Source organism: Mustela nivalis (assembly GCF_964662115.1).
Source record: "Mustela nivalis genome assembly, chromosome: 13".
NCBI classification, from domain to species: domain Eukaryota; kingdom Metazoa; phylum Chordata; class Mammalia; order Carnivora; family Mustelidae; genus Mustela; species Mustela nivalis.
In genome coordinates this window covers 93,249,012-93,273,617 of record NC_139032.1, presented here as the reverse complement: position 1 = coordinate 93,273,617, position 24,606 = coordinate 93,249,012, and the positions used below count along the sequence as shown (strand labels likewise).

General features: G+C 53.4%; 1 protein-coding gene across 6 annotated transcripts in view; it reads right to left on the bottom strand.

Annotated features, from left to right (window-relative positions):
- CACNA1B (calcium voltage-gated channel subunit alpha1 B) overlaps nt 1-24,606 on the bottom strand; it is a 182,434-nt gene that overhangs the window by 10,391 nt on the left and 147,437 nt on the right. For all 6 annotated transcript variants that reach the window (XM_082696484.1, XM_082696479.1, XM_082696480.1 and 3 more), the window contains 7 exons: nt 23,267-23,383; nt 22,864-22,929; nt 21,454-21,545; nt 18,936-19,080; nt 13,435-13,562; nt 7,709-7,805; nt 4,617-4,725 (listed from right to left, as the gene is read on the bottom strand). In XM_082696484.1, the coding sequence (XP_082552610.1) occupies nt 4,617-4,725; nt 7,709-7,805; nt 13,435-13,562; nt 18,936-19,080; nt 21,454-21,545; nt 22,864-22,929; nt 23,267-23,383 (754 nt within the window). The remainder of the gene's footprint in view (nt 1-4,616; nt 4,726-7,708; nt 7,806-13,434; nt 13,563-18,935; nt 19,081-21,453; nt 21,546-22,863; nt 22,930-23,266; nt 23,384-24,606) is intronic.

The window sequence follows — 24,606 nt, the reverse complement described above, 5'->3', positions numbered from 1 at the left end:
CCAAACCGTCAGGAACTGCCAAACTAGGGTGGCAAGAATCCCATATTATGTATTCTCAGCAGGACTTAATACTGTCCTTTTAAAAAGTATTTTAACCATATTAATAACCATGTAGTGTTACCTTATTGTGGCTTCATTTTGGATTTCTCTAATGACTAAAGATACTGAGCGCCTCTGTAGCTGTTTACTTGCCTTCCATATATACATCTCGGTGACATGTCTGTTCAAACCCTTTGCCCATTTTTATCAGGTTGTCTATTTTCTTATTACTGAGTTGTGGGAGACCTTTACCTATTCTCCAAACTGATCCTATATCAGATATATGTTTCAAAAATATTTTCACCATTGCTTTAGCTTGTCTTTTCATTTTCTTAAATATAAAGCAGAAGTTTTTTACATTGGATGAAGTTCAATTTATCGATTTTTCTTTGATGGCTCATGCTTTTTGTCTTCAAAAATCTTTCCCAAACTCAAAATTGCCAAAATTTATCTCCTCTGTTTCCTTCTAGAGGTTTTATAATTTCACATTTTACATTATATCTATGATCATTTTCAAGTTAATTTTGGTAGGAGATGAAAGGTATGTGCTATGGGCTACATTGTGCGCTACCCCCATTCACCTGTTGAAACCTGAACTCTCACTGGGACTGTATAAGGCTGAGAAGGAGGTAATTGGGTGAAATGAGGTCAGAAGTCGGGGGTCTGACCTACAGAGTTAGTGTCCTTATGGGAAGAGACACCAGAAAATTCGTTCACTCTCTGTACCTACTCAAGGAAAGACCATGTGAGCACATGGTGAGAAGGTGACCACCCTACAAACCTGGAGAACAGGCCTGGGGATGAACCCTACCTTCCCGGCACCTTGATTCGGACTTTCAGCCTCTAGACTGTGAGGAATAAATTTCTGTGTTTAAGCCACTCACTTAGTGCTCGCTTCGGCAGCACATATACTAAGCCACTCACTTACGGTATTTTGTTATTGGCAGCCCAAGCAGACTAAGATAGTAAAGGTCAAGATTTTTCCCTTTTGGGGGGATATAGCTGTCTAAATTATTCCAGTACCATTTGTTGAAAAACTTATCCTTTCTCCATTAATTGCCTTTACAACTTCATCAAAAACCCATTGGCTGTGTAAGTGTGAGTCTCCTTTGTGTTCCACCGACCCATGTCTCTGCAATTGACTTGCTTTATAGGTAGTCTCTGATTCATGTGGACTGAGTTTTCCAGCTTTGTTCTTTTTTCAAAATTGTTTCTCAAGTTTTTTTGCTTTTCTACAAACATTTTAGAATTCATTTGTACATTTCTACCTAAAAACATCTTGGGATTTTGGTTGGGTTAACATTTATTCTATTGATCAGTGTGGGAAGAGCTGACATCATGGCGACACGGAGTCTTCCTGTGCAGGAAGACGATGCAGTGCTTGATTCAGTTAGGTCTTCTTTGATTCTTTCAGCCAGTGCTTTGAAATTGGCAGCATACAAATTTCACATATATACGTTGTAAAGTTATCCAGCAACACAGATGTATTTCCTGGTTTGGGTGCAATTTTAATGGAACTTTTTCCCATTTCAATTGTTAATTGCTAATATGTAGAAATACATTTGCTTCTTACACATTGACCTTGTATCCTGCAGCCTTGCTAACTTGTGTATTGTTTTAGTAACTTCTTTTTTTTTTTTTAAGATTTTATGTATTTATTTGACAGAGAGAAATCACAAGTAGATGGAGAGGCAGGCAGAGAGAGAGAGGGAAGCAGGATCCCTGCTGAGCAGAGAGCCCGATGTGGGACTCGATCCCAGGACCCTGAGATCATGACCTGAGCCGAAGGCAGTGGCTTAACCCACTGAGCCACCCAGGCACCCCTAGTAACTTCTTTCAATGGCTTAAAACAATAGAAATTTGTTATCTCAGTTCTGGAGGCCAGAAGCTCAAAATCAAGGTGTCAGAATGACGGTGCCTCCTCCATATGCTCTAGTAAAGAATTCTTCCTTTCCTGTTCCCAGATGTTGGTGGCTCCCAGCCATCTTTGGAATTTCTTGTTTTATAGATACCTCCATTTTACTCACCTTTTCTTAGAGCCTTTCAGATTTTCTCCATAGATAATCATGCCAGTTGTAAATACGGACGGCTTTATTTCTTCCTTTCCAACTGGTATGCTTCCTGTTTCTTTTTCTTAACTTATTACAATGGCTAGGTCCTAAAGTAAGATGTTGAACAGGAATGATGACAGTAGACATCCTTCCTTTGTTTTTGATCTTAGGGGAAAAATCTTTCTTTGTTAAGTGTGTCATTCACTGAAGGTTTTTCACAGATATCCTTGGTTAGATTGAAGGGGCTTCCTTAGTTACTACACTATGCAGAATTTTTAAAATCATGAAGAGATAATTTTTGTGAAATGCTTTTTCTGCATCTATTGAGATGATCATATAGTTTCACTTCTTTGATACAGTAAATTATATTGATTGATTTTTAAACTTGAACTCAACTTGCATTCTGGGGATAAACCCTACTTTTGTCATCAAGTAAACAGAAATATATATATCCAGATTCAGTCTGAGAAAATGGTGTTGAATATTTTTGTACCTACAGTCATGTGGGATAGTGATCTATAATTTTCTTTTCTTATAATGTCTTTGTCTCTTCTTGGTATCAAAGTAATGTTAGCATCATATGGTAAGTTGAAAAATATGCTCTTTTTTTCTATTTTCTGGAAGAGTTTATATAGAACAGGTATTATTTCCTCCTTAAATGTCTGGCCAACTTCACCTATGGAGCTAACAGGGCCATGGATTTTCTTGTTGGAAGTCTCTTAACTATAATTTAATTTCTTTACTAAATATAGTGCTACTCAGATTATCTCTTCCTTTTTTTAACCCACTCAGGTTATCCATGCCTGAATGAGCTTGGTAGTTGGTGTCAAAGAATTTTCCCATTTCATTTAAGTTACAGGCAGAGAGTTGTTCATAAAATTTCCTTGTTATCCATTTAATGGCGGCAGGACCTGTAGTGGTGTTCTTTCATTCCTTATATTGGTTATTGTTGTCTCCCTTTTTCTTGATTAGTCTAGCCAGAGGTTTATTAATTTTATTGGTTTGGTTTCCAACATGATCATCCTTGCTGGTATGTTGAAGGCAGACAAGAGCAGAGGCAGACCAGCTGGAAGCTACGGCAACAATCTAGCCAAGACCCAAGAGACAGTGGCTTGGACAGGAGCTGGCAGTGGGCGAGGGCAGAGAAGTGATCATCAGGAGATATGACAAGGGATCGGATAGAGGTCAAAACTGGGGCAAGGATGAAAAAAAGGAGGTAAGAATGACTCCAAAGGCTTTGGCTTGAGTGACCAACTGGAAGAAGAGAGTTTCCACGGATGGAGATGGGAACGACCACGGGGAACACGTGGCGATCAAGTCCAGGCAAGTGAACTTGGAATGCTTCCTGGGCCTCCAAGTGGAGACAGTAAATAACTTTTCTCACGTAGCCCCTCACATGAGAATGCAGGCCTGGGGTTCAGGAAGAGGCCTAGACTGAAAACACAAAGTAGGAATTCCCAGTATTTAGAGCCATGAGAATAGGTGGAAGGACCGAGGGGGCAGAGAGTCTGAGGGGTGCAGTGACATCCGGAGAGTGGGAGACATGAGAAAACACAACAAGAAAAATCAAAGGGATTCAACAAGTCAAAAAGGAGGTGACAGCCGAGGAAAGGCTGAGCTGCGGATAGGGAAGATAAGGTCACTGCGCAGCTCAGCAAGCACGGCTCCCGCAGCACGGCCGTGCAGACCCGCCTGCAGAGTGAACGGGAGAGACCAGACAGACCCTGCAGACCAGTCTCCCAAGAAGCCAGTTGCGAGGAAGAATAAACATAGGGAAGTCGGTGGAGGAAGCAGATGGGAGAGGTCACAGCACGTCTCTATGTTGATACAAAGACTCCAATAGGGAGGAAACAAGTGATAGCACAAGAAGCGGGGTGCAGAATTTCTGGCGGGACATCTTTGGGGAGATGATGAGAACGGGACCTAGAGTGCAAGGGGTGGTAGGGTATGGGACTGGCCTTGACTCATCAGCTATGAACAATATGGCTGAGATCAAGGTCACGAATGCAGTCTGGAAGGCGGTGTGGGGGCAGGGGTAGGGCGATTCCCTCTGGTGGCTCTAATCTCCTCTGAAGGTACAGCAGGCGTCACAGGAGGCCGCAGGTGGGGAGGACACACTGGAGGTTTGTTCTCTCCTAGATTTGCCACAGGCAACGCGGTCCTGTCAGCTCAGAAGAGGACACGCCAGGGACTGGGCTCACTTCAGGGAGTGGACCGCAGGCACACAGACTCTCTGGCCTGGAAGGGTGCTGCCTCCACATGCTCTAGCTCTGGGTAACCGGGACAGGCCAATTACCCCCACTGCACCTCAGCTCCCTCTCATGAAAATGGGATCATTCACAATGCCCCAGGGTGGTTGTCAGGTGACAAGGTTGGTGCCCGACAGAGGCGCCATGAGCACCTGTCCTCAGTCCCCTCCAGACAGGCCTCCTCACCCCTCCTCCCTGCACACCCCCCCGGGGGCGGCTCTGGAGTGAGACTGCCTGGCCCTGCTTCGGTGCCCTCCCCAGATGCTGCCTTGCTCACCTGGAGCCAGCTTGATCTCCAGTGCGGTCCGGATGAGGGCCATCAGCGTGGACGTGAAGTGGACAGTCATGTCCTCGCTGGAGATGGGCATGTTCATGCGAACCAGGCGCTAGGGACAAGGGGAGCAGGTCAGGGCCAGGCTTACCAGGGTCCCTCCACCACGGGACTACAAGGTGCTGGAGGCCCCCAGAGGCTGGGCTTCTCCTGGGGGTGGCTTCTGCAGGTGCCCAGGCCCAAGCAAAGTTGGGTGGCTGGGAGTTTTGCCAGCATTCACACTCACCCTTGGACCCCCACCCTCACCGGAGCTGAGGCTTCACCCAGCCGCAGACAAAGGGACATCCGGGTAAAGACTGTCGCATCGCACCAAGCCAGAAGGCTGGGTCCCTCTGAAAGAACAGGCACGTGCTAAGCCGGAAGGACCCCTGCCCGAGGCTGGAGTATGGGGCATGTGGCCTGGGCTCAAGAGGGAGGGGTCTGGGCTGCAGAACTGAGGCTGGGGTGCTCTGGGATGCCCACAGATGGGCGGGAAGACCCCTGTCCTTACTGCTCTGCCAGGGTCACCCGTTCCACCGGCAGCTCGGAGCCCTGGACAAAGGGCAGGTCAGCCATGAGCACAGCCCTGGGCTCCAGCTCCCAGTGAGGCCTCCCTCCACCCAGGAAGGCTTTGTCTCTCACCACCCAGCCAGGGGACCTGGAATAGGCAGCCAGCACCTTCCAGTCAGAAGGACCCGGAGCCGGTGGGACTGCACAGAGCCAACGTGAAGGCTCCTCGGGAGAGGCTCAAGACGACCGCACGGGAGTGAAAGTACTCCAGAGCAGACTGGGGGCGGCGTCCGGCTGCTGTACTCCCTGCTTCCCCATCAGGTGACCCGCCCCTCTCCTCTCCTCATTTCTCAAGGACAGAACCGTGGGAGACAGACGAGTGTCCATCCCACAGACCTCCAGGAACAGCCAACAGCTATCCGCAGCCTGAGGCTCTGAGAACTTATGTGATGTCTAGGAAGAAAAGTGTCCCCAGTGTGTCTGGAATGGCCTCAGCATGGCAGGTCACCCAGCTGGTCGGCTGGAGCCCTAGGGGACCCGTGACCCACCCATCACCTCTCAGCAGTCTCTTGTCCTCTGCCGCAAGACAAGAGCTAGAGACGGGGACGCCGGGTCCCTCCCTGGGCTCTGCCTATCCTCTGCCAAGCCCATACCCTATGACACAGCAGTGCCTTTGGGGAGGGCCCTCAGCCCCATCCCCGGTGTCTCAGCCCTAAATCCAATCCTCAATCTAATAGAGGTTGGGTGGTTGGAGACATGAGCCTAGACTCTGCCCCCTTGAATGCTGGCAAAGCCCCACCTGGCACACCCACTCGTGGTCCCAGGACCGCACACATAACCTGTGTGACGCACACCAGGAAAACGGGCTTTCCAGAGCACGGTGTCCCTGTAGACCGGCACCGATGACAGAAGGAGAGGCAGAGGGATTCCTCTCCAGGGGGTCAGGGAGTTGGGTACCAGCATGGAGGGGCGAGCAGGTGATCACCAAGAGAAGAGAGCTCTGTCCAAGGCACCTTCACCAGAGGCTCTCCTCTGCCTGACTAGGCCCTAGAAGGGCCAGGATCTCAGGAAGCGGCAGCAGGACAAGGCCACGGCAAACAGACAGGCATCTCTGCCCTGGGCTGAGACCCTCCTGGTCACAGCACTCTGCCCTTCTCCTGCACTCTCCCCAGCTCTCCACACCCTTCCATTCCCACTCAGCCTGCTGCCGCCCCTGGTCTCTTCATGACCAGCACCTTGGAACCGGCCAGCAGAGCTGGGGAGGGGCCCAAAAGGCTAGCCCATCGGGGCCCTGCATGCCCAGCCCAACCCCAGGTGCCGGTCCGGACAGAACTCTCCTTCTTGGGAACAAAGCTGTGGCCACACATGCAGGCCTCCAGGCAGGCACAACGTGCAGGCCAGGCAGGGGAGGGCTGAGGAAGAGAGCAGAGGCGTCTGCCGACGGCTTGAGGGACAACTGCTTAGCTTCCGAAGGTTGTGCTGGGCCAGGTGACAGAGACAGGCCCAGATTTGGAGCATAGACAGCGTGGACAGAACCAGAGAGGTGAGGGCTCTGCTGGGAGGCTTGCTCAGAGAGAGGGCGGGGGCAGGGAGCCTCCAGACACACGCTGGCTGAGTCGCAGGACTCCGGCTGGCTCTGTTTTCTGGGAGCAGCAGGGGCTGCAGGAGGACTCTCGGTGCTGGGCGGCAGGTGGGGGGGTGTCTGGACGGATGGAAGGTGCCTATACACCAAAGGGGGGCTAAGGACACATGGGCAGATGGGAGCAGGCTGTGGGCTGGGCCACGTGACCGGCTCGCCTCCTGAAGAGGGATGCCAGGAGGTGTCCCTCAGTTTACCCCTCATTGCAGCTCAGCCTCCTGGGCATTGGAGGGGGGGGGGCTTCGGACCACCTGAGCCCCTGAGGCTCTCCTTACCCTGTAGCAGCCCTCTGAAGCCCCAGGAATGACAGCAGGACGCCTCTCCCTGGCATCCTCTTCCTTCTCAATGCCACAGTGCCTCCTTCCCACTGTGGGGATGCTTCCTCCCCAGGCTGACGGCAGCCCAGACCCCGAGAAGTTCTGCACGTGTGGAGCTGGGTGTGGGCTCCTCCTAAGTGCCGGAGGCCCTGCAGAGCCCTATCACCCCAGGGTCAGACCTGAAGGGCTGGATACCTCCACCTTCATCAGGCGCTTGCTTATGGGACAGAGAAGCTGAGTGCCGTCCTGGGCCCAGAACAAAAGCAGCTTCTGTCAAGAAGGTGGTCTGTCCCGTCTTTCCAGGAAAGAGAAGGAAAGGGAAGAAAGGCAGGGGGAGGGCTCCGCCTCTGTCTTCCTGAGCCTCTCAGGGCCTCTCAGGGTGGGCAGACCCGCGGGAACAAGGGGCGGCTGCAGAGACACCATCGTGGTATCCATGTCCCTCTGCCTGGGAAGGTAGAGGACGTGGTTGGAGCAGAGAAAAGGAAGAAACAGTGAGACAGCAGAGCGGCAGACAAACAGACGGATAAGCCCCCAGAGGAGACCTGAGGCCATCCCCAGCACAGCCAGCCTCGGGGTGCAGGGGCGGGGTCTACCTTGTATGCAACTCGAGCAGGGCATTTCTTCCCCAGCCCCAGGGGTGGGGACATGTGTTTCAGCATCTCAAACATGTCATTGTAACTGATGCGCCCACTGGAGACCCGGCCCAGAGAGGCAGAGGCGAGGGTGGGGTCCACAGGAAGGGGTGCGGCAGGAGGGGAGGGGGAGGAAGCAGACAAGAAAACAGATCCAGTTAACCAGCGTCAGATTACAGGCCGAAGTCAAAATACGCAAAATGAGGGACTTTTCTGCTTGACTCGATCCCCTCCTTGCCCCTCCCAGCCTCACCTCCACACTCCAGCCCCACGCAGGGCAGCGGGCAGGGGTGACATCTGAGCTAATGAACATGGAGGGATGAGGAAGGGCTGCATCGGGGCGGCTTTGGGTTGTCAACTTCGGATTTTATGCTTTTAGAAACCACAGATAATGCCAAATTGGAAAAGAGCTGTTTCACCATGCCGGGAGAGCTGGTGCCTGACCCAGGAGGCCAGCCTGAGAACCACAGCAGAAACGTCAGCGTTCCTTAATGCTCAATTTGCTTCCAAGTTAGCCTGGAGGCTAAAAAGTGGAGAAAAATCTAAAACAGCCAGAAAACTAGAGTGGGAGCCATGTTGTTCTGCAAGGAGCCCAGAGGCTCTTGAGACAAACTGGACGGGTGAGTCCTGCTCCAAGCCCAGAGACGCCCGAGGCTGCCCAGGGCAGGGCTGCTGCTGGGAGTCAGGGCTGGGCAGGAAATGGGAGACTGCGGGGGCCGGTGAGGGGGGGGCGCGGTGGGCAGCTGGGGTCGGAAGTGGCTCGGAGCCACTCTTACTCCTCCCTGACAGCACGCCAGGAACAGGGCTGGGGCCCAAAGACGGGACCCGGCTCCAGATCCAGGGAGGTGTCTGCGGCTGCTGACTGTGTCTTCCAGAGGTAGACAGGCCACCAGGCCTGCAGCCTCAACTCCACCCCCAGGGACACCTGCCTATGGGACCTGCTCAGGGTCCCAGAGACATGGTCAGGTGCAGGCCTCCCAGGACAAAAAAGGGACAGCTTTTCCCTGGCAGGAACAACTGCCCCAGGGCCTGGCCCTCCTCCCAGGGTGCCCAGCCTTGGCTGAGTGGTTCAATCCAGAGGTGAAGCAGGGGAGCCCATCCTTGGGCCTCCACTGCCTCTGCCCTCGCCTCCCTCAGGGACCAGAAACCCCTGGGTTGTTGGGCTCTTCGGACTGGGAGGGGCAGCTGCTCCTGGTCTGCTTGTGCCCATGCTCTCCTCCTCTGGGGCCCTTGGGCTCCAGCCTGTCTGACCATCAGCCCACCCTTGAGAGCCTGGAGGCAAAGCCAGGTGAGACAGCTGCTTCCTTGGGCACAGGCAGCGCCTGGCCCCCAGCTCCCACCCAGCAGCCGACCCCTGCCCTCAAGGCCCAGCCAGAAAGCTCCGTGTGCACTGCCTCAGAAGGCTGCCTCTCCCCGGCCAGCTGGAGGGGTCAGGAGATCAGATGGGGGACCGAAGCGTCCAGGAGGTTGGAGTGCGGGCAGGGCAGGGCAGGAGGAAAGAGAGGTGAGGTGTTGTCATTCCCAAACCAGGCAGGGAGTGTGTGCTGTGTCTGCATTTCGGGCAGGGGAGAGTATGTGGGATGGAGGCTCTGAAGTCGCAAACCTTGTAGGCCAACCTACGAGGGCAGCTCTTCCCTAAGCCAACGGGTGGCGTAATACAACGCAACAAACTGTACATATCCTTATAATGAATCCGGCAACTGGAAAGGAAACGTCACAGGTTACAGCAACCAAGGCAGCTGAGCCCGCCCCGCCCACCCACCCAGCCTGCGGCAGGAAGAGGAGCCCCGCGGCTGGACAGGCAGCTCCCTGCAGGGAACCCTGGGGCTCCGACAGCCCCAGGAAGCGTGGCAGCCCCAAGACAGTGTCCGAGCCTGAGGCAGGTGGGAGACACACCACACGGAACACGGCCGGCCCGGGCCCCCAGCCCCCACCATGCACACACTGGAACCACTGGTCCATCTCTCCCTGGGCCCTGCTCCCCCACCCTCTCCGGCAGCCCCTACTCTTGCTCCCCGAGTGCCTGGGACCCTGTGCCTGGCTCTCCTGATGGGGCCCCACCTCCCAAATCTCCTGGAATCTGCTGGTCCGGCTAAGAACCCCCTTGTCCCAGGGTTGGCACCCCAGCCAATACGTTTCTCTTTCCTGTCCAATCAGATCCAAACTTCTGGAAAAAAGGGAAGAAAGAGGAAGCCCCATTCCTTGCCTCACCCAAGGTGCTTGCTAACTTCACTGGACACAGAGCATCATCACAAAGGGTCTGGAAGCATGGTGAAGCCCCCAGCCCCGGTAATCACCCAACCCAATGCGCAGCCTGTTCTTTGGCTTGTCTTCTCTCTTCCACCATCAAACCCCTCAGAGGGCACCAGATTGAAGGTGGGGGAACAAGACCGTCGTCCCGACTCAAACACTGTCCTTGCTGTCTATTAAGTCAAAGCTATGGTCTGTCCTGAAGTTCAAGACCTTCTCCGCCTGTCCCAGCCACCCTTCCAGCCCCTTTGCGATGTGTTCTCTTCTCCATCAGACACAATCAGACCCCCTTCCCTTCAGCCCTGCCCCACCCGCTTCTCCGGAGCTCTGTCCATCCTGCCCCTCCCAGTCTGGCTCAAATGCCACCTCCTCTGACTCACCAGGCAGATGGGGTCTCTCCCTCCCCAAACAGCTGGGCTCCCACTACAACTCCCCTGATCTCCCCCAGTGCTGCCGCACCCAGCGTCCTGAGAGCACGAGCCTGCTTCGCCTACACACCCCCCGCCCCAGGCACACTGTGGAGGCTCCGGAATGGTGACGGGCAGATGGATGAGCACAAAGACGAGCAGACAGACCGCGCACAGGTGGGATGTGATGCTCCTTTCGAGGGTCCACACCACCACAAAGTGAAGCCACACGAAGATGGGGGAGGGCGGCACCAGGAAGCAACAACCCCGTGCCTTCTTCATCACCACGCCCACGCAGACCTGCATCCACACGCGTGTACACACACAAGCATGCCTTGTACACTCACACACACAGGCGTTCACACACACGTGCACACGAACACACACAGGAGCACACAAACATCACTGCACTCAAATGTCTGCAGTCACGTGTGTGTACCCGTACATGTACACACAAGCATGTGCGCACGTGCACATGTATATGTCTGCCGTACACATGCACATATGCATGCTACGTGTGTACATACCTGTACACGTACCCACACAAAAACATCCCTGCACATATGCACTGTGCACACACTCCCAGAGCCACACAGGTACAAACACACACACACACACACACACACATACACACGCACACGAAAGCGTGGAAATTTCACAAAGTTCTGTTGTTTTTTAAGTTTCTCCAAGAACCAGGAGGCAGCAGAGAGGCCACCTGGGACATAACAATGACCACAACCATGCGTCTACCACACAGGCTAGGAAGGGCTCAAAGCACTCTCCTTGCTCCTGTGCCCAGGACTCGGTCTGCTTAGTGGCCTCTGCTGGGCCTTCCCCTGGCCCCTGCCATCGGGAGGCAAGCTCTGTTTTCAGCCCCAGGCACATGTGGGAGCAGCAAGTCTGAGTGTCAGCTGTTGGTCACGTCCATGTGACTTCGGACCACGGGCTTGTGTGCTGTTTCACAGAGGCCACCTCTGGCACGAGGCTTCTATCTGCTGTCTACTCTTCCACAGACTTTCTTGACCACGCTCCCAATGGCCTCTGCCTTCCAGAGGCCCCGTTTTCCTAACTCTGGATTTCAGGAAGTCTGAGCCATCACAAAACCACAGTCTGGCCCTGGTCCATTTCCTGTCTGTCCTCATTCTGCTCCCCCAGCAGCTGGACTAGGGGAAGTCCTGGGTCTGCAGTTCATAAAGATTTGGGAGAAGTCCTCCCTTCTCACAGGCCTGCACCAACCTGCGTTTGTCCTGCCCACGTGGACATATGTCCAAGTCACAACCCACAGTATCTCCGCTTCCCGGTAACACAACCACCAGAAACACTGTGCCGCAAACAGCTGCATCACTCAACCCCATGGTCCAGAGGCCCCTCCTGGGAAGAGCCTCGCTTGGAGTCTCCCCTGCCCTCTGGCCTGACCAGAGAACCCCCACCTGCCGCCAGAACGAGACTGGGCATGGCAGGCCCAGCCTGGTGGCACATCAGCACAGTGGCAGGACTCCCCAAGGCCATGGAAACAGTCACCTACACCATGAAATGTTAAGTAACAGCTACACTCACTCGGCAATGTGTGAAAATGGCAAAAGATTCACAATGGAGAACACCCAGAAACACTATGGGCACAGCAATGCCCGAGGGTTGCGGGTGCTGCCCGTGGTCTCAGGGCACGCCAGCCCGGGAAGGGTCTCCCGCAGCAACCTCTGGGCCTTCCTGGGATGCAGTAGGGGCTCCAGGAAGGCTGCAGGAAAGGAGGCTGAGGGAGCCCTGCAAGCCCCCAGGCCTTCTGGGCCCTGGGGTCAGAGCACCTGATCCCCTCACTGAGTTTCCATTGAGGGAAACACAGGTAGGAGCTCGGGCCATCTGTGGGCCGTAGGGTCCTCACCACGACGACGCTGACCATCGGCCCCAGGCCTCTACCACACGGGGTGACCACACCCAGAGCTGCGTGAGGGGGCACAGGCAGGCTGGGGAGCCACGGAGAGAGGACGTGGGAGTGGCCACACCCCGTCTTCCCAGACTTCCCCTTGCCTCCAAGCGTGGGAGGGACGGACGCCTGCTCCTTCACAATTGTGTCTGCTGGCGCTCACCATGACCGAGGCGGGGAGCAGACCCGTGCCTTCCCCAGCAGCCAGGGCTCTTGGCCCCTCCATGTCCTGGCGGCCTTGCCGAGAGCGCGCCCTGAATAACTACTCAAGAACCTACTTGAGAGTGTGAATGAGTGCATAAGCCAGTGAGGAGCGACGGATGAAGGAACAGACAGACGGGCAGTGACTCCGCGTTGCTCCGCGGACCCCGAGGGTAAGAGCAGTCCCTGTGTGCGGGACTCTCACGCCGACCACGGAACAACATTTTAGCCCCAGCCGGTCCCCTCACGACACCCTTGCTGTCTGGAAATGAGCCACCCCTCTCCTAACGCAAGACAGTAACCTTACCCACCGGGACCAGAGGGTCTCCAGCATACTAGACCCTTCCTGGTAGCTCCTTCGATGTCAGTAAAAGTTCACCGAGCGCCTGCTATTGGCAGCCTGGGCTGGGGACACAGGTGTGTGTTGGCTCCTGTTCCCAAGGGCGATGGCAGAGAGGGAGAGGCCTGAGCCCATGGGCAGGAGGAATGTCATTTGTGCCACGAAGGCGTCCAAGCTTCATGAGGATGGTGAGGCCCCGAGGGAAGGCCCTCCTGCTGTGTCCACACCCTATTCCTTGAGCCCTCCACGCCCCTCACATGACAGACCCACAGGGAGACCATATGCTCCCCTTCCACAAGAGCCCTGAGCCTCATAGACCCCTCAGAAGCTGCTAAGGGCTGGGCTGAGGGTCTCCTGGAGCTTTTCTGCACCCAGGGAGCTGTGTGAAAGCACCGTGGGCATGAGAAGGAGCGTGCCACCCAGAGGGGGACCTAGCACCACCCTACGCGGGCCCCACCGAGAACTGAGGGACAGACCTCACGTGACACAGGTCTGAAGCCCCCCAGCCTTGTTCTGAGCTCTGTGGCATGGACCACCCTGAGGACCACGGAGCACGGGGGCCACTCACCACGCGGCCGGGTCGTACTCAGCCCAGACCCGGATGAACTCGTCCAGGTGGTGAGGCCCTAGGATGGAAGAGTCCCGTGTAAGGTACTCAAAATTGTCCATGATCACGGCCACAAAGAGGTTCAACATCTGCAGGACAGGAAGGAGAAGGGGTGACATAAGGAGACCTCAGCCTGCCCTCTACTCTAGCCCTTCCCCTCCTGCCAAAGTCTGTGTGAAACCACCCTAGCAGCAGAGGCCACTGCAGCTCATCCAGAGCCAGCCCTGCTTCCCCGCAGCCTCTGCCCTCCACCCTACCACCACCACCCCTGCGGCGGCCCCTGCCCTGGGGCTAGATCCCACCAACTCTCCCAAGCCCCCCACCCCCCCACCTCCCCCACCCCCGCCTCTTCCGCACACCGAGTTGCCCCACCTCCGTAACCACCATCCCCTCAAAGCTGGCTGTCAAAGGAAGCAGCGACTTCGGAGTTAGGGGTTTAGACTCTGGCAGCCAAAAGCTTGGCTTCTTTCCCCCTTTAATTGAGTTGAAATTCACAGAACATACATTCAATATTTCACAATCCAGAGGCTTTACTTATTCGCAACATCAGTCAACCACCCCTCGAGTTTCAAAAATTCTTTATCACCCCAGAAAACGCCTTGTGCCATAAGGAGTCGCTCACTTGTCCCCCTTCCCTACAGTGTCTGTCCGGTACCCACAGGCTTGTCTCCTTGCGGTATTTCTTGCAAGAGGAGTCCCTCAGCACAGGACCATCGAGGGCCTCCCGGGCCCGGCTTCTCCGCTTCCCATGAGGCTCACCCAGTTGTCAGGCGCCAAACTGCATGGCTTGTTAAGGCTGAATAACATCCCGTGGGGTACACAGCAGTTTGTTTCTCTGTCCACCCACGGAAGGACATTTGGGTTGTTGCCACCGAGGGCTGAACTGTTTTCCACAGAAGCTGATGCATTTTACATTCCTACTGAAATGCGCAAGAGTCACAATTTCTCCACGTGCCTGACAATGCTGGTTATTTTCCATTAAAAAAATTCTTATTGGGGCGCCTGGGTGGCTCAGTGGGGGGCGCCTGGGTGGCTCAGTGGGTTAAGCCGCTGCCTTCGGCTCAGGTCATGATCTCAGGGTCCTGGGATCGAGTCCCGCATCGGGCTCTCTGCTCAGCAGGGAGCCTGCTTCCTTCTCTCTCTCTCTCTCTCTGCCTGCCTCTCAGTGTACTTGTAATTTCTCTCTGTCAAACAAATAAATAAAATCTTTAAAAAAAAAAAAATTCTTATTATTGTAACCATCCCAGTGAGTGTGGAGCAAGTGTGTGGTTCTGAGTTTCCTGAGTTTAGTCCAAAGATGATGAATATCTTCATGTGCTTTTTGGCCACTTTGTATACCTTCTGGCCAAAAATGTCTATTCTGATTCTTTGCCCATTTTTTTTATCCTTGTCTTTTGCAGTTCTGAGAGTTCTTTATGTGTTTTGGATATTATCCCCTTAAAAATATGCAATTAGTAAATATTTTCTCCCATTCCTTAGATTGCATTTTCACATTTCTTATAATCCCCTTTGACACACAAAAGTGTTTAATTTTGAGTAGTCTAATTTATTTTTCTCTTTTTTTGCTTGTGATTTTGGCATCAAATCTAAGAATCCTTTGACAAATCCGAGATCAAGATCTGCCCCCATGCTTTCTTCTAAGAGCTCTGTAGTGTTAGCTCCTACATTTAGGTCTTTTACCAGTTCTAGGTTCATTTTTGTATATGGGGTGAGGTAGGGGTCCATCTTCTTTTTTTCCACATGTGGACATCTGCTTGTCTCTTCGCGATGTGTCAAAGAAACTGTTCTTGCCACACCGAGCAGCTTTGGCATCCGCGTCAAAAATCAACTGTCCATAGATATTTGGATTTATTTCTGGAATCTCCGTCCCACTCCAATGGTCTATCCTTATGCCAACACCTACTGTCCCCGCATCAGCCTTACTGAGATAAACATGACTGACATCATTACAAGACACTTACAGTACATATTCCAGTCTCTACACACACACACATCATCAAAGGACCCCTGCCATCTAGCTAACACATCCATCACATATTTTTGATCGAATATTTACATTCTGCCCTCTAGAAAATTTCAGTTATACAATGCATGTTATCAGCTATAGTCACCATGCTTTACTTCACATTTTCGGACTTTATTCATATTAGAGCTGAAGGTGTGCACCCTTTCCGCAACTTATCCCTACTTCCCCAACTCTCCAGTCCCTGGCAATAGTTCTTCAACTCTCTGTTTCTATGGTCTGGCTTCCAAAAGAAATTCCACAGGTAAGTGATATATGCAGTATTTGTCTTTTTCGGTCTGGCCTTTTTCACCTAGCACAATGCCTTCAAGATCCATCCATGTTGTCACAAATGACAGAAGGAGTTCCTTCTTTCCCATGGCTGAATACTGTGTGTGTGTGTGTGTGTGTGTGTGTGTACACACCAAGTCCTCCTTATCTACTCATCCACTGATGAACACTTGGGTTGTTTCCATACCTTGTCCATTGTGAGAAATGCTGCAGTGAACGTGGGCATGCAGATCTGTCTTCAATCTCCTCCTCCTTCCATTTGGATGCATACCAAAAGTGGGATTGCTAGATCATATCTTAGCTCCATTTTTTATTTTTTGAGGAACATATATACTGTTTTCCATAGTGACTGTACCAATTTACATTCCCACTGACCAAATACAGCGGTTCACTTTTCTCCACATCTTCGCCAACACCTGCCACCTCGTGTCTTCTCCATGATAGTCCATTTTAAATGGACGAGGCGATGGGTTGCTGTTGTCTTGATGAGCATTTCCCTGACGACAGTGACACTGAGCACCTTCTCATGTACCTGCTGGTCGTCTGTATAACTTCTTTGGAGAAGTGTCTCTTCAGCCACATTGTTCTGACTCATGGTACCTTCACAATAAGTTTTGTAATAGGGAAACATGGGTTCTCTCACTTGATCTTTAATTTTCAAGATTGTTTTGTTATTTGGGGTTCCTTGTCCTTCCATATGAATTTGAGGACCAGCTTCCCATTCCTATAGAAAGGGCCCTGGCGCTCTGACAGGACCACACTGAATCTGGAGCTCACTCTGTGGGGCCATCACCACCTCACCAACATGAAGTCTTCGGATCCATGGGCCTGCATGTCTTTCCACTTAATTAGGTCTTCTTTAACTTATTTAAGGTTTTCATCTTCACGGGTATTTATTCCTAGGTATTTTATCCCTTTGGATGCTACTGGAAATGGAATTATTTCCTTAATTTCCTTTTCAAGTTGTTTATTGCTGGTACACAGAAACATAACTGACTTTTATGTGTTGATTTTGTACTCTGAGACTTTGATTAACTCATTTATTAGTTCTAGCACCGTGTGTGCGTGCACATGTGTGCGTGTGCATGTGTGTTCTTCAAGATGTTCTACATATACCATCATATCTTTGCAAATAGAGATAGCTTTACCGTTTCCTCTCCAATTTGGGTGCTTTTTATTTCTTTTCCTTGCCTAACTCCTCTAACTAGGACTTCCAGCACAATGCTGAGTAGAAGTGATAAGGAAGTGGGATCCTTGTCTAGTTCCTGATATTTGGAGGAAAAGTTTGTAGTCCTTCGTCACTAAGTTTTAATGTGAACTGTAGATTTTCATAAATGCCCTTCATCACATTACAGAAGTTCCCTTCTGTTCTGAGTCTGCTAAGTGTTTTTGTCAGGAAAGGGTGTTGAATTTTGTCAAATGCTTTTCTGCATCTATTGAAATAATCATGTGAGTTTTTTCCCTCATCACATCTGTCAGTCTCTGTAGGTAAGATGCATCCCTGCACTCCTGGGATAAATCCCGCCTGATCACCGTGTCTAACCCCTTAACGTGCTATGGGAGCCGGTGTGCTAGTATTTTGTTCAGGATCCTTACTGCGTACTTAGCACGGACGTTGGTCTGTAGTTATCTTTCTTGTGGCATCATTCCTGCTTTTCGTATTAGTATAATGGCAGTATCACATGATTTGTTAGATGTTTCTCTTCTTCTACTTTTTGCAAGAGTTTGAGTAAGGGACCCTTGGGGGGCTCAGCCAGTTAAGCGTCCATCCCAGTCTTGGTTTCAGCTCAGGTCACGATCTCAGGGTCATGAGATCAAGCCCCACATCAGGCTTGATCAGGCTCCGCAATCAGCATGGAGTCTGCTTGGGATTCTCTCTCTCTCCATCTGCCCGCCCCCCTCTAAAAATAAAAAGAGTTTGAATAGGATTTATGTTAATTCTTCTTTAAGACCATTTTCTGAATTTGGTAAAACATACATAGCAACGAGCTTCCGATTTAATCACTCTGAAGTGCACAGCTGAGGGGCACCATCCCCACCACCTGTCCCCAGAACTGTTCCATCTTCCCCAGCCGAAACCCTGCCCCCATGAAACACTAATCGCCATCCCCTGCCCCAGTCCCCGGTGCCTGCCGTCGGGCTCTCGGTCTCTATGAGCTTCCCTGCTCTAAGGACCTCAGACAGGTGAAACCATGACGTTACTTCTCCTTTTGCCACTGGTTTCTTTCTCTTAGCGTCATGACTTCACAGGCCATCCATACCGTAGCATGGGTCAGAAGAGCCGCTTTCCTAAGGCCGAATTGTACTCCCTTGTGTGTCCATGTCACAACCACTCACTCACTGGTGGGCACTTTGGTTGCTTCTGCCTCCAGGCCATCATGAATGATGCTGCTGCACACGTGTGTGTACAAACACTGGCTTGAGGCCCCGCCCTCAGTTCTGGCGTGTGCCTGGAGTGCAGCTGCTGGATCAGACAGCCACTCTGGTGTTCCCTTATCGAGGAGCTGCCATGCTGACTTCCACAGCCGCCGCACCACCTGACACCCCCGCTGGCCATAGACGAAAGCTTCTCTCCAGCGCACCAGCAGACTGCAGGGGCTGCTTTTTTCCTCGTTTGCTCTCATGCCCATGTTTAATCTCCCGTCCTGCTGGTCCCCACCCTTCTCTAGGCACCGTCATCTCCAGCCACCTCCCCGGTCACTCTTCAGCCTCTCCTGAGCAGAAGCCAGAGCAAGGTTTGGAAACGTGTGCCAGACTGTGTCATGCCCCTGCTCCAAGTTTCCCAGAGGTGTCTGCTGACCTGGAACAAAATCCACGCCCCCAGGACCCAGTCCACTGAGCTCCCCACCGCCCCAGTTCCCAAGGCTCGTCCACCCCGGGCACGCTGGCTGGAGTGCTGCTTCTCTGTAACTCACCACTGTGACAGAGGCTAAAGGCTAAAGGACAGGTGTCCTGTGGAAACTTAAAACCCTTTCTGAGAAGGAAAGGCCCACAGGAGCTCATCACAGAGTGGGTCCTTCTATAGGTCATCGTCTCCAGAGACGCAGGACCATCTACACAGAATCAGATTGCAACGAGACATGAATCGGTATCTGGGTCTGTGAGAGGCGTGGGGGACCTGAGATGCACTGAGACAGGTGGACACATGGGCACAGTGACCAGCACTTACCAAAAAGGAGCAAAGGAAGATGAAGGAGACGAAGTAAAAGTAGGCGAAGTCACTCCCACACTCACTGGCGTTCGCGTGCTCGTCACAGGCCTGACTGCTGAGACAGGACAGCATGATCTCATGCCAGGCCTCCCCCGTGGCACTCCTAAGAAGAAGGGCAGAGCCGTGAGGCCCACGAAGGAAGGGCCAGACCAGCCAGAGAAGGGTTCCCAGAAGAGCGGGCTCCAGTGCACACCCTCACTGGGCTCAGAATCCTCTGGCATTAGGTTTGCAAACTGATCATTAACCTCGAAAGAACTAGTTACTGAAAATGAGGCAGTGCACCAGAAGCCAGCACCATGGTGAGTGCCCCCCCAGGACCTCTGGGCCCCTCAAAGCCAACTCAGCCTTTCCTGGCCCCTCCCACAGCAGGTGGCGTCCCCGCCCTCCCTGATTCAATAGGTGCGGATGCCACCCCTCCAGTTGCTCAGGCCAAACAGGCCGCAGTCATCCCTGCCTCCACTCCCCCTCACCACCCCTGCTCATCCGCTCCTCTACCTCCAAAGAACAGCTGGACCCTAACTGCCTCTCGCCACCCTGGGTTGGGCAACCATCACCTTCCCTGAGCTCTGCAACAGCTTCCGAGTGGCTTTTCCTGCTCCGCACCCCCCAACACCCAAGTGGGTCCAACAAACACAGGTGAGAGCAGGTCATTTCTCTCAACAACCCCCCAGCTCACTGCAAATGCAAAATGTACACAACTGCTGCAACTCCGTGAGGCCCACGGCCTGTTCTCTCTCAGTGGCCTCTGCTCAGCCCACTCCAGCCACACCAGCGTCTGCTGCTTCTGGAACACTCCAAGAACAACCCCACCAACCTGAGCGGCCACCATGGAGGACCTTCCTCATGGACTTTTGTCCCCGATATGCAGTCAGAACGAGGGCCAGAAGTCCCACAGACTTGCAGGTAGACCAGAGGCCTGGGTGCCCCCCACCTGGTGTGCCCATGTGGCCGTTCTGGGCACAAGCGCGCCCACTGTCCATCACCAGTGGCCAGGAGTAGGGGGCTTTTCCTGCAGGGCAGCTGTCCTGTGCCAGGCCTGACTGACATGGGCATTCCTATGTGACTCAGAGATCAGGGACGAAAAGAAATCTTTGAGAACAAAGACTTCCAGCTGCGGCTGGTTTCATAGGCCTGCCTCGCTATTGCAGCCTGAGGCAGAACATTAACAGACGAAGATTTTATTTATTTATTTGACGAAGAGATGAAATGAACGTAACAGCTAAAGTCTGGAGAGACGATGTCATTTGCAGAAAGTGTAGGCCTCTGACTGAAAGAACAAGAGTCAGCCGATTCTCTCCGGGCAGCCTAGCAAAGCAGACCCGTCTGCTCTCCCTCCATGGAAAGAACCCTACAGGCCCTGCCTGGGACTAACTGTGTGGGGCTCCCCCAGCTTAGGCCTTACAAACATTTGCATAAAGAAACACACATGTGGGGGCGCCTGGGTGGCTCAGTGGGTTAACCTGCTGCCTTCGGCTCAGGTCATGATCCCAGGGTCCTGGGATCGAGCCCCTCATCGGGCTCTTTGCTCAGCGGAGAGCCTGCTTCCTCCTCTCTCTCTGCCTGCCTCTCTGCCTGCTTGTGATCTCTGTCTGTCAAATAAATAAATAAAATATTTAAAAAAAAAAAAAAAAGAAAGAAAGAAAGAAAAGAAACACACATGTGGGAACCTCAAGAAGGAGCCCGGGTGGCATCTTGTGTCAGCCCCCCTGCTCCCCAAGTCCCTCCTAAGAGCTCCTTTCTTCCCTCCGAGGATCACGGTGGTGGGCTTGCCTTACAAAAGGAGACTCTGGAGGCAGGGAGACACATTCACCCCTCTCCCTTCAGCCCCCAAACCGGGAGGGTCAACAGCCCCCAGTCTGCAGAGAGTGTGTCACGTCTCAGAACAACAGGTGCCCCCAGGTCTCCCGAGCACATCCTCACCGGGAGGCACTTGAGCCAGGACCAAGCCACTCTGACGCTGGACTTGGGACGGAAAGCCTAGGGAACTGCAGTCCTGTGAGCCCAGGGGGCAGCTGGAGGCACACTCACACCAGCGGGTCTGGCCAGCTGAGTCCCTTGGATCACTAAGTAGCACACTCGCCATCAGCAGCAGCCCCATTGCCCTGCTTCCCCCAGTCCCACAGACCCTGCTGTCAACAAGGTAAGCAGATGGAAAGCTGACAGCCAGCACACCAAAGAAGATCCTGCTGGACACCTTCTGTCCTCCCGGACCCTTGGCCGCAGCCTCACTAAGGCCTTCTGGCCACCACCAGGGACCTGAGCCGAGGTGGTCAAGGCCAGCCTCACACCTGGGGCTCTCAGGTTGACCTCCCCTGGGGGCTTTCCTAAGGAACCCTTAGGGAAGAATACCAAGAAAAGGGGAGAAGAAGCTGGGAAGGCCCACCGAGGGGAGGCCAGCCTGAGCTGGGTTGGCACACACCCCGTCCCTCCTGAACGGAGGAGCCCCCAAGCCTGTGCTGACCCCTGACCAACACACCTGAACAGCAGCATCAGGGCCTGCAGAAACGTCCGGAAGTTGTTGTGCCGGTTGATGCTGCTGTCGTCATCCAGCGCAATATTTCCAAAAACCTGAGAGGAGAAAGAAGGCTGCAGGCTGGTGCTGTTGGGACCCCTGGAGCTGTGGCCAGGCAGAGGAGGGTGTGTGCCTGTGAGGACCCACAAGGCCTAGGACACAGCCCTTAGCCACCTCCACGGCAGCAGGGGCTGGAGGGGCCCGTGCTTCCAGCCAAATGTGTCCCTGCACCCCCCCCAGCTCCACGTGTCTGCAGGCACAAGTCTGCACACCAGCGAAAACGCGGCCGGAACTCATCGTACATGGGCCGCTCTGTATGGAAGATGGACGCACTAGAAAGTTCACTCTGTCATCAGTGACTCCGAGGCGGGAATTATTGTGATAATAGCTAGGAGATCAACTTGAAAGTTTCTTTTTAAGTGTCTGTGCAAATACCACAATGGGCTTTTTATCCATTTTAATTGATTTCTTTTTGGCGTTAGGAATGCAAACAAGTCAGTAACTATACTTAGCTTAAAATCTGTAATCTGGATGAAAAACTTAGGAACTATCACATCTTCACCAAAAACAAAGATCAGTGACCCTTGCTGTCTTATACATCCACCAAAAAAAGCAGCCAAAAATACATTTTAAAGAGCATCTGATATCAGCAAATTTTAAAGCAAGAGAAGCTTTTCACTCCCTGAAACAGAGTTTAAAAATCAATTTGCACCTAACCTTTGAGACAGTGGCTTCTCCCACTGTAATTTACCATTGGGATCCAACTCCCACCCTACTGTTGAAAAGTGGCCTGATGCCAAAGATTCAAATCTGGAACACTGCTTTGTGTCTCGTAAATGTTTTTCCAAACAGCTGACCAAGGGTTCTTGAGAAAATGAAGGCGATCTAAATTCTCCCAGCTGGATCTAACAATATAGTGACCCGATTCGATCCTGCTGACTTTTTTTCCGGAACATACAATCTCCTATAAAGGGTCAGGCCAGCTCTCTGGACTGAGAGAAGGACCGGCTGGGGCTCAGCACCAGGCACATGTGCTTCAAAGCTCCACCGGCAGGGGGGGCCCAGCACCCAGTCCAATGAGCCCACCGACACCCTAACAGCCCCATGGGGTTTTACTCAGGAGCACGGCAGAGCACAGTACCACAGACGGGGGTACTACGCCTCACTAGAGGACTCTGGGAGACAGGCCCAGACTCGGGGCGCCCAACCTCAGTGTCCTCATCGACAGAACAGCCTTTCTGAGAGTTAAGTTCATAAAGTCCCAAAAACGGTATCTGCCTCATAGCAAAGTTCCCCGAGTGTCGCTCTGTCACGGGTACCATTTGGTGACCGTGACCAGCGCCCTGCCTCCCCCGGTCCCATCAGCGCGCCCACCTGCATGCCAATGATGGCGTAGATGAAGAACAGCATGGCGATGAGAAGACACACGTAGGGCAGGGCCTGTGGAGACACACGGAGGGCAAGGCAGCTCCGGGGGGCTGCCCCGCTGCCTGGCTCGGACCTTGTCTGTGGAGGGGATGGTGGTCGCATCTCTGGGGCCACTGGGACCTCAGCGGCCACAGAGCCACCCCACTAACTGCAAAGCCCCTCTACCAAGAGGCGGCCTCCCTTCCTTCATCCCTGAGCAGTCGCATGCCCCACCACAGGGTCAGTGAGCACAACCGAGGAGATGTCTGGGCAACTTAGAAGGTCTGTAAACCACAACAGGGTAACAGGCACCAAGGGGCCTCCAGAAGGAGGGCCGCTCCAGGGGTCGGAGTGCCAGGCCGGGCCTCACCTTGAAGGACTGCACAAAGGTCCACAGCAGAATGCGGATGGTATAGCCTTGGCGCAGCAGCTTGATGAGCCGGGCGGCCCGAAACAGGCGCAGGAAGCTGAGGTTGATGAAATTGTTCTGTGGGGAAGACAGGCTGTTCTCAAGCCGGTGGAGATCAGCCTCCCACCACGGCAGACCTCCCACCCGCCTCTCCCAGACCTGCTGTGCCCCGAAGGAAAGTGGATCCAAAGAGAGACCAAACAGAAAGTCACTGCTCTACAGGAGAGAAGCAGCAATCGGCCACCAGAAAACCTTCCGAAAGTGAAGCTTGTCATTGCCAATCACTTCTCATGCAGCAAATCAACGGAAACCCTCTGCTCTAGGCTCCCCTGCACCCGACAGGGACGGAGAGAAACGAACTCCCGGAAGTAGCTGCTTGCTGCCAAGAGGAGCCGGGAGGCCACCTGTGGATGGGCCTCCAACGGAGACCGCCTCTTGCGAAACACAGCCAAGCCGTCCAAGCGCCGGGCAGGGCTGCTTCTCCACAGAGAGCCTCTGAGGGGCCCTTCCCTTCTCCGCATGGCTAGCAAAGCCCCTGCCTGCCTGGGACCCGACAGAGGGGCAAACATTTCCCCCAGAGCTGCTCATGGTGCCTGCAGACAAGTCCCCATAGGAAGTGTAAGTGTGGGCGATCCCACTGCCCACACCACGGAAGCTACTCAGGAAATCCACGAATGCTCCCAGCGGCAGAGATCCCAGGATGTCAAACATGGCTCCGTCATCCGAGGGGGAGTGAGCCTTCCATCTGGGCCCAGGGGCACCTTGAATTATCAGCCCATCCCTTTCAGGAAGCACAGCTCTGGGCAGATGACGTAGGGGTGCTTTTGGCCCTGGGCAGTTTCCCGGCCTCTGTCTGCTTAGAGACCAGGTGCCCACAGGACAGCAGCTCCCTGACACCTGGGTGTCTAACACAGGCAAGCAGCTCAGGCTTAGAAACAATGTATCACCAGATTCAGTGGTCCAATGGAGACAGAAGAAAACAAGACATGTTCAAATGAGCGGCAGTGGGACAGCACGTGCAGGGGCTGTGCGGAGCGTGGGGACAGCTGGCTGTCCCCCCTCCAGGGCTGCCCAGCTGGTCCTGGCTGGGACAAAGCATTCAGTGGACAGGCAGGTCTCACTCCCACTTCTGAGGACCGTGGCCCCAACCCAGCCCTGTCCACCCCTTTGTTCCCACTGGGGTGGGGGCTGCTGAGGACTCTAGTCTGTCTCTGCTGGGGGGCTAGAGGTGGGAGCCACGAGGGAGGAGTTCTGGTAGTCACAAGGAGGTGCTGACTAGGGTCAGCAATAGGCAGAAGTGG